The 14,839-nt window shown below is 41.2% G+C and overlaps 1 protein-coding gene across 1 annotated transcript in view; it reads left to right on the top strand.

Annotated features, from left to right (window-relative positions):
* The first annotated feature begins 4,056 nt into the window (after positions 1–4,056).
* Positions 4,057–14,839, top strand: part of LOC146988776 (ankyrin repeat domain-containing protein 13C-like) — a 36,324-nt gene continuing 25,541 nt past the window's right edge. Inside the window, exons 1-3 of the mRNA XM_085774437.1 lie at positions 4,057–4,801; positions 6,700–6,741; positions 12,588–12,692. Coding sequence (XP_085630563.1) covers positions 4,354–4,801; positions 6,700–6,741; positions 12,588–12,692 — 595 coding nt within the window. The 5' untranslated portion in view covers positions 4,057–4,353. The remainder of the gene's footprint in view (positions 4,802–6,699; positions 6,742–12,587; positions 12,693–14,839) is intronic.

Here is a 14,839-nt window from a genome sequence, read left to right as displayed (position 1 = left end):
GTGTTTGTATATTTGGCTTTTTTCTATTTTGCTTAGAATATGTTAACATCATTTACAAATAATCAAAATAGCTAGTAGATGTCAATTATTCTTCTGTTGATAATCAAAACCAATGTATCAACTGATTGTATACAGTCAGAGATTAGTCTGAAGTAAAAACATGGACTGAACCTATACTCGAATATGCACTCTAATGTGTAATTTTATGTAATTGGAAGCTAAAGTATAGAAAAATGTACATTCTTCATGTCTGCACTTTTGATCAAATGTGTCATTCTCTTTCTCAGTAAGGTTACTATTGTCACACAATACGTCTATTGTCGCAACATACACATGGCCTTGCACGTTGAACAGATCTCCTAACAATCAAAAATGTGGAACTAAACAAACTAGTTGTGATAAATGTTATATATTTCAATAAAGTTCAACTAGCTCACTTTTCATTTGGGCTTTTACAGACATCTTAATTTGCATTTTTATTGTCTTGCTTTTTCTTGTGGTTAAAAAAAGAGTCACAAGCACTGTTCCATGTGACATTTTGATGGTTTAATACACATATTTTGACGGGCAGAAAATGATAAAAAGTTAACTAAAACTAAAATGTTTATCTTGTTTGATGATACCCTGAAGTCCACTATGGGGACTGGAAAAAATTGTCCATCTGTGCATATGGGGCTGCTGCTGCTTTGACCTCGTGGAGCAATGTGATCAGAGAATGGACATCCACATCTAAAGGGTACTGCCAATCCATTTAAAATACAGGTGAGTCCAAAATGTGTGGTTGCAATAGTCTACAGCACAACAAACTATATATTACAGGGTTAGGGCTTAAGTACATTTACTTTTTTAAAGTACTTTGGTGAGCTTTTATATATTTACCATATTTTTGTCTTACACTTACTTTATTCATTACATTGCAGAGGGTGTTTGTTTGTTTTTTTTCAACAAAAATTCACATTTTTTCCCTCATTTATCCTCTGCTAATCATACTTAGCATATATACTTTAATTTGGCATGTAAATGTAGGGCTTTTGCAGGGTATTATCTTTGATATACTTATAAGTCCAGTGACTGAAGTACCAGTCACTGGCCTGGCACTTCAGGCTAGAGAAGGATCAGGATACTGAGCTAATTCTAATGAACTCATTAAACAGGATTCATTGTTTGAGATTTATAGGTACAATGTACAACCAAAACAGCCAGCTGCAACAGTGAAATACTTGCACATTAATGTTTTAGTGTACAGTTTAATAATTTGCTAAATAATCCAATGAAGTCAGGCATGTCTATGGGTGGGCTGGGGTGAGCATTGCCCACCCAGAGGCATCATCTGCTCATCCAATGAAGAACCACCTCACAGCTATTTTATTCTGAGTGTTCATAGTTTTCTGTAATTTTGTCATTGTTTTTCAAAAAATGCCTCGCTTTCCTATTGGCCATCTCGTTTAGGTGTGGGTGTAAGTCAGTGCTCCTCCTTTACATTATCGCCAAGCCCCGGCACTTCTTCACACATGCGGTACAGACACGGTTTAGTTGCAAGACCTGTTTGTTGCTACCTGCTCTCAGCAATCAAATTAAAACTGTCAATGTGGATTCCGGTTCATTTTTTTCTCAGGTCCTTACAAATTGTATTAGTAGTTTTGTATAGTTTCACTGTTGAGTTTGCATGATTTGCAAGCTGCATTTTCCTTTAAACACACATCTCCCAACCCCCCAATTTTGTTGTTGCCCACCCACATAATCCAAATGCCAACTGAAAGTTGACATTTGGATTATGTGGTCCACTTTTTCCACTTTGAGTATTTACTTTTGATACTTTGCTGACAATGGAGAGAATAATGTCCAGATCCTTTATGTAAAGTAATAACACACATGAACATGAATCACAAGTAAATGTTTCTCATCCATTATTTTACTAAAACAAAACTACAGATGCATTATCAAACCAGGAATAAAAAGAAAGTGAATTTACATTATGACAAGTAATAGCAACCTGCTCATTATGCAGTGTCACCCCTTTAAGATTATGTATATTATGATTTTTGAAGCAGCCTATTGCTGCTTACCTGTTTTTCTTACTGTTGGGTAAGGCAGTAAATACAACACTTTATTAAATCATCTCATGTAAAACCATGACCAAAATGCACTAAGTATAGCTTCTAGCTGTGAAAATAGATTTAGTAGCTTAAAAAGTAGGCTATAATATTTACCTCAGAAATACTGAGAAATTAGTGTGAAATGGCTTTAAATGAAAATGATAGCAGGTAGACAATAGCCTATTCTATAAATATAGACAGTGTGCTTTTATGTATGATACTAGAGTCAATCATTGATTTTTGTTCATCAGCTGAACAGTGTTCTGCAGTGAAAACCTCAGTTCATAGATCATGGCACATGTCTTCTGTGTGAGCATGCGTCATTTTATTGAATTTTATAGATTTTAGAATATAATGGGTTTTCTTTGTTTATAATTATTTCATGTTTATATACAATACAATACAATACATATTTATTTATATAGCACATTTAAAAATACAACCCAGGTTGTCCAAAGTGCTGTACAATAAACACACAAGCAAACTAGTGGCAATACAACTAGATGGAACAGGTAATGTAACTACAATAAAAGCATGCAATAAAACAATAAAACAAGAGTGGAGACATATAAAACTAAAATGCCAAGGAAAAGAGATGAGTTTTTAAAAGAGATTTAAAGTGCTCGAGTGTTTGTGCAGTCCTAATATGCAGAGGTAGGCTGTTCCACAATGTCGGGGCCACCACAGAGAATGCTCTGTCTCCTCTCGTTTTTAGTTTTGCTCTCGGTGTGGTTAAGAGCAGCTGATTAGCAGACCTCAGTGCTCGGGGGGCATGGTGAAGAACAAGAAGGTCAGACAGGTAGGGCGGTGCCAGGCCATTCAGGCACTTAATATGCTATATATGCTATATCTGTCTCCATATAGCCTATATTATTATTATTATTATTATTATTGTGAGTAGGCTATGTAGGATTCACCAAATGCATCATGGTATTTTTCACCTTTGTGTCATATTGACAAGACAAATAATTGTGTTGATATTGGTGATCCAGTGCTCGGGAGTAGGCAGACATGCTGTTTGAGCTCAGAGGGAAAGCAGACTCTACTATAACCTGTTGCAAAGGTGTTTATGGATGACTCACTGTGGTGTTTAACAGGTGATTTAACTTGTAATGGGAATTTACATACACACAATAATCAGTCTGTGACTGATTATTACACACATACACTAATTATTTCATTCATTTGTGTGCATATTTATTATTTAGAGATTCTTTGTGTAGTTTTTCCCAATTCTGTGCAATCGAAACGGAGGACCTTGCTCTGCTCTGCTCATAGTGAGGTTGTATTTTAAAGCTGCACTAACTAACCAGATGTAGCCTATACAGAATTAGAGTAGGTTTTTGTTATTCTATTTTCCTATAGAAGAACACTGAAACATTGACACTGCATTTACTTTTGACTGACATGCAAACGTAAATACCAGCCATTAAATTTAGCTCTATGTAGGGGTTAAAAAAAATTGGGGTAAACATTTCAGTGTTTGCACAAGAAATTAGCTAATTGTTATTTTTCTTTGTGTGTGCCTGGATGACAAGTACACTTAATCCAGTACTGTAGGCCTACCTGAACACTTTTTTTTTAGTCACTTGTTCTTTATCCTTGAGTATTTCCACTTTATGCAATTTACAGTGCAGGGGGAAAACATCTCTTTAACCCAAATACCAGCCATTAAATTTAGCTCTATATGTAGGGGTTAAAAAAAATTGGGGTAAACATTTCAGTGTTTGAAAGCAGACTCTACTGTATACTACTCTCTCTACTGCTGACTGACTGACTGACTCCCTTTACTTGGGTTGTAACGTTGACCCACCCAGCGTACCCACCCACCCAGAGAACAAGCGCTATCAGCCGCCAGTGACCGTTAGTAACCTCCTCTGAACTCTCGCGATAGTTCGAGGCGGAAGACATCGGTCGAATCTTCCGTACTAGTCAACTACGTTGTGCAGCAACCAGCGACAGTTTGAGAGGCAGGAGGAGAGCGGGGACTGTTTGTTTTCATTAGACGCCCGCCCGGTGCGAAGTGAGGAGCCGCCTGCCTGCCTGCCTGCCTGTCTGTCTGTTCACTTTCGTTTTTCTGCCTGTGTCCAGCGTCCAGAGTTAAGTGTTTTCATGTTGTGCAATTTTCGGTGTTTGTGTGAAAGCTACCCAACTGGCGAATCGCATCAGTTGGCCCCCGGGAGAGGGTCATCGTCCGCGACGACACCCTCTGCTCCGTTAGCGGCGGCGCCAACAACTGTTTAACGTTAGATAGAAAATGACCGGAGAGAAGATACGCTCCCTGCGCAAGGACCACAGGCCGAGCAAGGACGAGGATTTACTGGAACCGGACGAGGAGGCTGCGACCGGGACCTTCACCGCCTCCAAGACGAACAGCAAGAGCAGAGCGAGTAAAATCTTCAGCAACCACAAGTTAATCAAGTCTTCGTCCACGCAGCAACAACAACAGCAGCAGCAGCAGCAACAGCAGCAGCAGCAGCAGCAGCAACAGCAGCAACAACAGCAGCAGCAGAATCAGCAGTCGCAGATTAATGCTAACTCAAACACGCTGTCAACATCGGATGTTATCGATGACAACAATAAGAACCCAATCATCCGAACCGGACAACAGGACTTTCCGGTGCACGAGTGTGTGTTTAAAGGAGATGTCCGACGTCTGTCCTCGCTCATACGGACGCAGAACATCGCCCAGAAAGACATTCACGGTGAGTCCCAACAACCAGCTCCTTGTTACAGTGTTACAGTGTTACAGTGGCCCCATGAGCCCAAAAGACCCATCGCAAATCCATCCAATTTGGAGGTGCAGCCAGTGAAGCTTAGTTTTAGCTAATAGGCCATCATTCTCCATCAGCACTGAAAGTAGGCGAGGCTCCCCCATGCATGACAGGGCCTGGAAATCACAACTCAAACACGGATAGTTCGAGTCCCCGACCCCGACCACCTCTAACGATATCACATCCCAGTTTTCCTCTAGTCAGCTTGACAGTTCAGCATCAGACACCTCGGTGCATCTTCCCACCGACAGTTGTGAAATACCTTATTATTCTCACTGTAACTAATGATGGATTAATATGTAATTTCCTTACTTAACCCATTAATTGTTTTTGTCCTATTCTTTCAAAGTATGACTCACAGGCCGAGGAGATGGTTATTTTGTCCCAAGTGACTCTTCATAAGTTGGACCATATCTTATGGTTGATGTATTAAGAGTCTTTAGGAGCTTTAGCCCAGGCTGATAGCTCCTCTTTTGTAGGTCAAAGTCTGTTCAGATAACACCACATTTCCAGACAAAACCCTCCCCAAATTGTTGGGAGACCAAGATTGTTTTGTTCATATACCAAGGCAGCAAAAAAAAAAAAAGGGTTTGTCTTTGTACTCCTTCACACACACACATCACCACTGGAATCTGGTCTGTCTTCAAATGAAAGCTCTTCTATATCGTCCTGCAACCAGGGTGTGAGACACTTTGCCTCTGGTGTTGTTGCAGAACTTGAACTTGTGCTTTTCAGCAGGTTTGTCAGCCTCGTTGTGTATTGGCGTGGCTCAATGGCACCAGTCAGTGTGTTGTTTACGTACACATGAGTTCAGATTTTGGTGCTTACAGACATTCATTTGATGTTGTTTCCATTTCGAGTAGCTAACTGCCATATTGCAGACTAAGAAATAGCTAATTATGTTCTTCGGCGCAGTTATCTTCCACATCTATAGAAAACACAAAGTAAAATCAATGGTTATAAAATCTCTGATGTGGGTGGCTGGTTATTGATTCACTTGCATCATAACAAACATTCTTTCCCAGTGACTGTACCCATATCTGAGTCAGGCTATAAAGATATTAATAAAGATATAAAGATAATAATGGGATTCCTTTCCAGCCAACTATTATCAGTACTGATTAATCTCACATTTTTGTTATTAGTGACACATTGATACAGATAAATATAGACTGACTTGCGCAAGGACTTTTGAACTGGAGAGATGATTCCCACCACACCCTAGACCTACAACATCCTTGTGGCTGTTTTGTTCCACTGCCCTATCTGTACAGTTTATCACAATATCCAGCGGGACTTATATTTTATCCCCCAGCTTGTATTTTGACCCACATCAGGGCTTCTACAACGCAGGCCCTCTTTACTCTGGATGCTTGCCCACCACTCTTCCCCATGGAAGAGGAGCCTGAAGGAGCTGACCGGGCAGTTCGGCTTCCTCTTGAGGGATTCTCCGGTGCTTATGAGGCATATTTCACATCCTGGGAAGAAAAGTGCATCTCCACACCTAATCCAAATGTTATTTTTCCCTGAATGCATTTGAAGTGCGCAACCGTTACCATTCAGTGTTTACTTTGTGACTTCCAACAAGCCATGTCCCTTCCTGTTAAATGCAGCTTCTTTTGGGGTGTGCAGCAGGTTGATGGACTGTAATATTGCTTGTCATGGTTGGAGAACACACAATAGACACGCATTTACTATTTGATTTGGGATTTAGTGGACTATGCTTTCCAATATAAGCATGTAATGCAAGTAAAATGTGACAGTCCAAGTGGCAAAATGCTTGTCACATATCTCTTACTGAGACAAATTTTTTTTTCTGTCTTCCTCAGGGAACACACCGCTGCATCTCGCTGTCATGATGGGGCACAAAGGTAAGAAACGTGTAACGATTCATCAACATATGGTTTATTTTTGTCTCCCTCTGTGTCCCTGTGTCCTTCTTAAATGAATCTCTTCTGTGCCGTATGTCCTTTGTTTCTATTTATTTGTGTGTAAAAGAGCATGTGTGTGTGTCTTTGTGTATGCATTTGTCCAGCTAAGCTAAGCACCACCAGACATTTGTCACAGATCACTATGCAAATCCCAGGAGGCAAGAGGCTCATGCATGAGTGAAGAGGCTATGTTTATGGATTCTTCCCTCAACAAAAACGGGATTGAGCAAGGAAACAATTTTCTTCGAACTCCTCTATTTAATGCACTCACAAAGCAGCATATTAGAGCATATTTAATCACTGGGGATTAGATAATGATGACAGTGCAAGAAATGGGATCCTCTCCGTTCAGACTGATGTTCCACCTCCGGCTTAAATGGTAATAGTTTGAAGCCGGTACAGGGGATAATTTAGCCGAGGTAAGAGATGTCATTTTCAACATTCATAATAATTGCGTGGTGTGCTACAGCTATTATTAGTTTTCTACTGGCATCTCTTGTGTTGAAGGGGTCACTTAGTTGTTGGCTTGAATAAGTTGTGAATAGAGAAGGCACCAAATTATGCAGATTTGCAGACACCATGCAGGGCTCTGTGTAGTTTGAAGTATATAATGACCGGCGTGTCATGCATCTTGGCTCTCTAAAAATCATTACATGAATTTGTTTTCAGCAGAGTTGCCCTGCCTGGACTGAAAGCATGTGCATAAAACATTAATGCACTGCTCCCTTTGTGAGTCGATGTTATCATTTAATTTCATAAGGAGACCTCAGAACATGCTATTGAAAAATTAATCCCCCTCGCTCTCAGTGAACGGTTCAGGCATAGGGTTAGTCTCGCTGTAAAGGCCCATTTGTGTAGTGTCTGTCACCGGAGAATGTGTTTCAATTGATTTCACATTCACAAAGTTCAATTCCTGTCGGCAGAGCAAAGGCCCTGCCACTGCCTACTGGCTGTTCAGAGACGCTGGAGTGCCGAAGAATAGTGGCGGATGGGACGCTATATAGGATTGATTGTGCTAATGAGGTTGCCTATCTCTTGCCTGTGCTGCTGCCCTGTCCTCCAGGGATGCTCAGGCCAGACAGGCTGAAGGCTTCAGCATGAGATCATAGTCTGGGTGTGGCCGCCTCGTTGGGATGAAGGGGACAAGGCGCTCTTTGTGTAGGGGTTTGTGTGTGGGTTTATTATTTAGCAGACCAGTAATAATGCTGATTCTTGCGTATAGTCCAAAAGACTTTAAGGCATTAACTGTTAACAGATAGGAAATATCATTTCTGTCACAAACAGTAAAAAACAGAGCATAATACAGTCTGTCTTTTTTGGTTCTGCCCATGATAGTTATGAAATACTGAGAAAAGACCAACCCAATGAATAAATGTGGATGAATACTGTTGATCATTTTTCTGTCAGCATTGACAGATTTTTGATACAGGGTATGAATCCATTTTCTGGAAATGAAAGACACTAAATGCAGTATTTCACACTGAGGTGTTGATAGCATTTTTCCTGAAGACTCCAATTTGTTTTATGGTTTTGATGTCTGTTCCCATGGTCACAAGGACAAATTTATTAGATATTATAAATTGGTTTCAGAGATACAAGATAACAACCTAGTGGAGCCACAGTGTGGTAGTCTGGCCAGGTTGGCCTTCTTCTGAAATTGCAAATTACCATCAGGTCATCACTAAAGAAAAGCCCTATTTAAAGTTAAGAGAGAGGGTTAGAGTCATATTAAGTAGGACATTAGCATTATTTTTGTCCAGAGGAAAACATGTGTAGGTCAGTCTGCAAAGCCCAAACAAGTGACTTTCAGGAGTTTCCCATTTTGCCTCAGAGACATGGACAGTGTGATTCACCAGCTCCTGTTTGATTCTGCTGCTGAGTGTGGGATCGATGGTGAGGAGGAGATGAGCAAAAAAGCAATTTCATAGACGTACTCCGCCTCGATCAGAATGGATGGTGATGGCGGCGGGTGTGTTACTGTTATCTGTGTCCCATGTGTAGCCCAGTGCACGTAGTAGTGAAGCATTAGATGAGCACTTCATTTATCCACCGTGCTCTACCTCACTCAGAGTTGCATGTGACTTAAGCAGGATCCCTGCACACCTGCTGCACATGCAATCAGCTCAGAAACCCTCAGGGAGAGTTCCTTATATCAATACTTTCACAACTGCATATTGGATCGAATCAGACAGCAAACCATGGCTAATGAATTACAGGCTGAGTGTTAATGTATCTAGGCAGCTCTGTCCAATTTGATTTAGGAGTGACCAACAGTTGTTTGATTACCTTAGTCCTTGTCAGCTAACAAGGCAAACAGCAACATATAAAACTTGTGTTAGACTCTAGATGGGGAAGCAGCATGAATTATAGACAGGTTTACAGAGTGAAAACTGATCAGTCCAGAAGAAGTAAGTCCACGTCAAGTCCCAACTCTTTGAGGGGCAAGTCCAAGTCAAGTCCTTGGTTTTAAGGGGCATGTCTAAGTTAAGTCAAGTCTCTAATCTCTGCTATGTACGTTGCATCACCTGCTGCATGCCATCTGGTCTACACAGAACTTTGCATCGACACATGCAAGGAACTTAAAGCTGCATTATCGTCTTCGTTACCTAAATTATGCATACGATAATATAAGAAACAGGAATGACATTCAGCCTGTCGGACGTTTCTTTAATGTTATTGTGGCAAAAACACAAAAGAATAGAGAACGTGCTCAGTAGAGTGCAGACATCTGCCAGAGCCAAGGCTAAGTGACGTGTAGCAGGGAAGGAGGGGGATTGACCCACCAGAACCCATCTGAAGACAACACCACATAGGCTTTGATTAAGTTGTGGCTATAGAGAGTGTATGGTTGGATTTCAGACCGGATAGCAGCACACCAGAAACCTAGTGTCCATTTATTGTAGTGTTTCCGATGCTCATCAATTCATCCTCAAAGCCCAGACCAGAAGCTGACAGGTCTGTAGCTGAGGACACGTGGTCTGGCTGTTTTCTTGATTATGTAATGTATATCTGCTGCTAAATGTTGCCATTATTATTACACAATCATTGGACTTAGCTGGGTGATATATAGGTCAAAGGCCCTGCGGGAATGCAAGCCTTATGTCAGAAAGCGAGTGCTGGTGCACTTGGCTGCCTATGTTTTCTCTACATTAACTCCCTTTACCCGTCATTTCAGGCATGGCTCAGACTAATGCATAAACACGGAGGGTTGCGTTTTTGTTTGCTGATGCAAAAGCTCTCTGTGATGCACTCTGCAGCAATCCACCCCTTTCTGGTACCAGCACAGCTTCTTTATTTAATTAAAGCATGCAATATGGTCAGTATTAGTCAGTTTTTTCTGAAGTGGTCAGCCTTTGACATTATTCAGCACTTAACATGCTGATCATGTCATGAATGAGCAGAAAATATAATAAGAAAATGAATTCAGACCAGTCAGGAGCCAGGTCTTTGAACTTCAGCTGCTCCCCCAGTGTGAGCACAATGACGTCCCACTGGCCTGCCTTTGTTCAATTTGATTTCCTTTGCCACGGTTCCCGCTTTAAGTCAGCTTTACATAAGAGCAACGGTGCTGCTGGTGATAATTGTTTTTGTAAAGAATACAGCCTAGGTGCTTTTTGTTCTTGTACAACCTGATTTTTCTGTAACTACACTCTGGGGACGAGCAGCCACACTCCTCTTTGTTGTGTGGATAATATGTTTAATTAGGAAGAGTTTCAAAATGTATTCCTCTCTGTCATAAAGAATGTATGAGACACTGGCCTCACTCATGAATTAAACAAAAGGAGTATGTAGATCAGTAAGGTGATGTGGTCTTTTAGATGATGTGACAATGTTGCTGTGTGTTATGCTTTCCTTTAAAGGGGCAAAAGTTACTCCTCATGGTCCTGGGCACCAAGTTGCCTCTCCAAATACACCACTCGAGGCTGGTTTTGTAATGCAGTTCATGGTGGTGTTCAGCAGGGAAACAAGTCTGAACATGCAGCCACTGGTATCCAGTTATATTGAGAGCTTCTCTGAGGCTTTTGTGAGACTGAATGATCGTTGGTAAAGTCAGCCCTGTGAATCTCCTGTTAGCATTTAGCCTCCGCCGCTTTTCATTTGGGCAGTTTTTCCGCTCACAGGACTGTGACTGCTCCTGCCCAGTGCTGAGACAGAGCTGTGCAGATGCCAAACAGAGTAATGAATGATGTCACGACAAAACTGACAGCTGAGCCGGAACAACAGGCTTCATTTTTGGCCGGCTGCGGTTTGTTGACAGGCTGCCCAGAGAGTGGAGGGATTTTGTGCTGCACTTACCGCTGATCTTGCCATAGAAAAGGGATGAAGCTCTTTGGCCATTTTCCCGTTGTTGGAATACAAGCGCAGCTCCGAGGGTTACTCTGCACAGCACCAGGGAATGTCTTTTTGTGAAGTTTGACATTTTTATTCCCAAGAATCTTTTCCTCATTTTATTGCAGTATGGACTCTGAAGTAGGCTGCTGAGTCTTGTGTAACTGTAGTGTAGGCCCCATATGGCTCTTTGGTTAATGGGTCAGATGTCAGCTCAGTCCTACACACAATCTGGCCTTCTATAAAACCAGGATTATTTTTGAAACACTGATGCTACAGGAAGCATCTGAGATTCATATCATACATATTCATAGATTCATAGATGTCAGCTACATGCACCGCAAAGTGATAAGATAAATGCATTAGATTGGCCAAAAACCAGAAAGAAATTTTAGTCTTGATTTGTACCTCTCTATAAAACAAGTTGAACACAAAATTAGAGCTGGAGACAGTGTTGGCATGGAGTTAAAGTTAGTTTAAAGAGGGCTTGGGGGCGTTGTCTGTTTGATGGGTGCATCTGAGTATGAATTATAAGTCACCATAGCAACATCTAAGGTGCTGACAAGAAGCAGGGATGGGAAATGTGGACCCCGATCAGACAAAGTGCATTTTGCTTGTTGAAAAACACGAAACACACCACATTGCCTTTTTTTAAGCCTACACTTTGAAATAATGAGCAGTGCAGTTCATTTTCTGAAATCATTATTGCTAGGCAACCACTGAATCACCCGTCATTAGACAAACTGATTTTTGCTTTGAAGTAAACTCATCTGCACATGATATCAAAATACGCAGGCTCTGGGCATTGGTGACAGATTTTTTTGTTTCTTACTTTTGTTTTGTTTCAACGTAAATGAAGCACGATGAATATATTTATTTTTTTCTTTCATGCGTGTCTTTTATATTTTGTATTCAGCATGCATTGTGGATGCATCCGGGCATCAGGCGGACAAATGAAGGAAGTCATTAGTGCTTATTCGCCCATTGGCATTTGGAATAATAAAGGTCCTTTTTGCTAAATATCACACCTCCTTTTCTCTGTATCTCTTTAACTAAAAGTAGACACCTATGAGTTGTCTTTGAGACACGTTAATGTTTACATGCAGACTTATTTTGTTCTGGTTTAAATATCTCTCTTCGGTATGTCTTGTTTGAACTAGCAGTAAGAATTTTAACCAGTGATTAGGGAAAGAAAATACTTAACTGGTTGATTCCTAGTTGTAGAACAACCTCTTTACAGATGATCTGATCTTGTTTAAAAATGTACAAACTTTCACAGTTGTCACATTCCAGTTATGGGAGCATCTGTGGAGTCGTGTCTTCATTTCTATGACCAGTGCTGCTGGACTTTTATTTCAATGGATGTTCTTTTCCTGATATGCTATTAATGAAACTTATCAATTAAAGTTTTTAACAATTCAAATAATTAGGTACCTTTCTGTCTCTATCTCTTACAGAGTGTGCCCACCTGTTGCTGGCCCACAATGCACCGGTGAAGGTGAAGAACGCTCAGGGATGGAGTCCCCTCGCGGAGGCCATTAGCTACGGAGACCGACAGATGAGTAAGTGTCTGTGACCGGCCGGCCGGCGTGGCTTGGTACAGTTAATAAATAATACACCAAGACAGACTGTAGAAACTTCCCCACCGCAGCTGCTCATTCACTCAAAGAAATGTGGCTTCAGCGATGTTTCAGTTTTCAGGATTTTTCCTGTGTGAAAACAGTGAAAGGCGAAGGGAAGACATCCGATCAACACATGCAAATCAACAAATGGCTCGGCACATTCTTTTTCATGCTTTTGCTTCTCAGTGAGGCCATGACGCCGGCCTGCCTCCTTTGTGCTTTAGAGAGAGGGGACATTCCTCAAGGCCCTCTGGCTTTTGTGCCGCTATGAAAGGCAATTCATTAGATGTTTCTCTCTCCTCTTAGGCCGATTGTGCTCAGGACCTGGTCTCGCCCGTTTTCTGCCAGCAGTCCCAAATCTCTGTTAAACTGTGGGTTGTTGAAATGTTTTAACTTCAATTTCAGCTTGATATATCCACTTTTAATTGTAGCCCCTGCCTTTTCTTAGTTTTTCTCATCAGTATTGGATGTAAATTGATAGCGTGAGAACAACCTTTGTACACGGCCTACCCTAGTTTGCCAATTAGTATTTCTCTAGCAGATAAGTGCTTTTTATGTATTATCTATTTAAAGCTCTTAATATGCTGATCATTGGAAGAGGAAAGCCTGAGGTTTCATTATATGTGGTGGAAATCTGTAAATAAGAAATAGAGCCAGACTGAAATATGTTATTACCTGATGCAGGTTCATGACGGCACAGGGTTTAGAAAACAATATGACAGCTGAAAGAGAGAAAAGAAGAGCAAAAATAAAAGGTTCTAACAGTCAGCTCCTCTCATTCAGTGCACACAAAAAGCCCTTGATGTAACTTCAAACTTGTCACCATTTCATATCTGTATATAAATGTTTATATTCTTTCACAAGACATTTTGACTCAGTGACAAACACTCACATCTAGTACCAACGCTATGAGGGTGAGAATTGTATTCCTGAGCCCATTTTGCTTGGTGGTGATTTTTCTCTATTCAGTAGCTCTCACCTTTTTCCTTCCTGGAAAAGCTCCTGCTACCATCCTGTACATCCTGTACCTCTTTACACATGCTGAATGCAGAAAATTTGTTGTTATCATAATGGAAATGTTATGAAATATGAAAGTAAAAGTGAATGTACCTTTAAAAAAAAAAACTGACTAGAAAACTAAGAACAAACAAAAAGAAATGTACTGGATCTGCTTAGTAAACATTGAGCTCAGCAGTAGACAGGTAGAGAGTGGACAGATTTTAGAGGCGAGTGGGAATCAGGCTTCTGCTGTAGTGAAGCCGTTGAGAAGGGCTCTTGTCCTATAACCCCGATGCCTCTTTAACGTCGCTCCAAAGTGCAGGGCTGGTCACAGTTCAGCTATAGCATTTGACTGCACACTGTAAAACATCCATTCCACATATGGCTGCTACAGTGATATTAAAGGAGAAGTGTTCTGAAAAAAAAAGACAAGTTTTTCTGTATTCAGCACAATAAATGTTGAGTCCTTTTCAGGTTTAGCCTAGAGCCCTGTTATTCAGTGTGAGCTGAGTCAGCGTTTGCCAGGAGTGTGTTAGGGAAATGGAGACCTGGCCTGGAAAGTGTTGACAATTGCAAACGTTACGTTTTCTGGAGGTCTGTATTTCTGCCCCTGCCAGTATCCATCCTTGAAAACACGATGTCCAAGGGTGGTCAAAGGTCAAGGTGACTGTGACACTGTGACATCATTGTTTTTAAAAAGCACTTGTGGTCTTTATGAAACTGCTTTAATTGAGGAACCGATGGGGAAATGTGACTGTACGTCCTACAACTTAAAGCAGAAGTAAGCGATCCGGTCGTTTTGGCTAATGCTGCGTTCCAGGCAGGCTTTTGAAACCGTAAATTACAGCTTCAAGTCACGACTTACAACTTTGTAGCGTTCCAGGCAACCCACTCGTGTTTTTCCAACCTGTTTTACCTGTGAAAGTCACTATAACGGCCACTCGTAACTTCCGACCCGTGAACTCGTACCAAATCGAACTGGTACGACTTCACAGGTCGGAAAAACACGAGTTACGGGCTGCCCTGAACGCACCATAACTGCTTGTCAGCCGACGGAGTTAGCAGCCCCCGCCCTCGTCATGGATCCT

The sequence above is a fragment of the Trachurus japonicus genome, chromosome 4 (genome assembly GCF_045865225.1).
Source record: "Trachurus japonicus isolate A0001 chromosome 4, Traja_1.0".
NCBI classification, from domain to species: domain Eukaryota; kingdom Metazoa; phylum Chordata; class Actinopteri; order Carangiformes; family Carangidae; genus Trachurus; species Trachurus japonicus.
The sequence above is the reverse complement of the archived record's forward strand: the minus strand, read 5'-3'. Positions and strand labels throughout refer to the sequence as shown.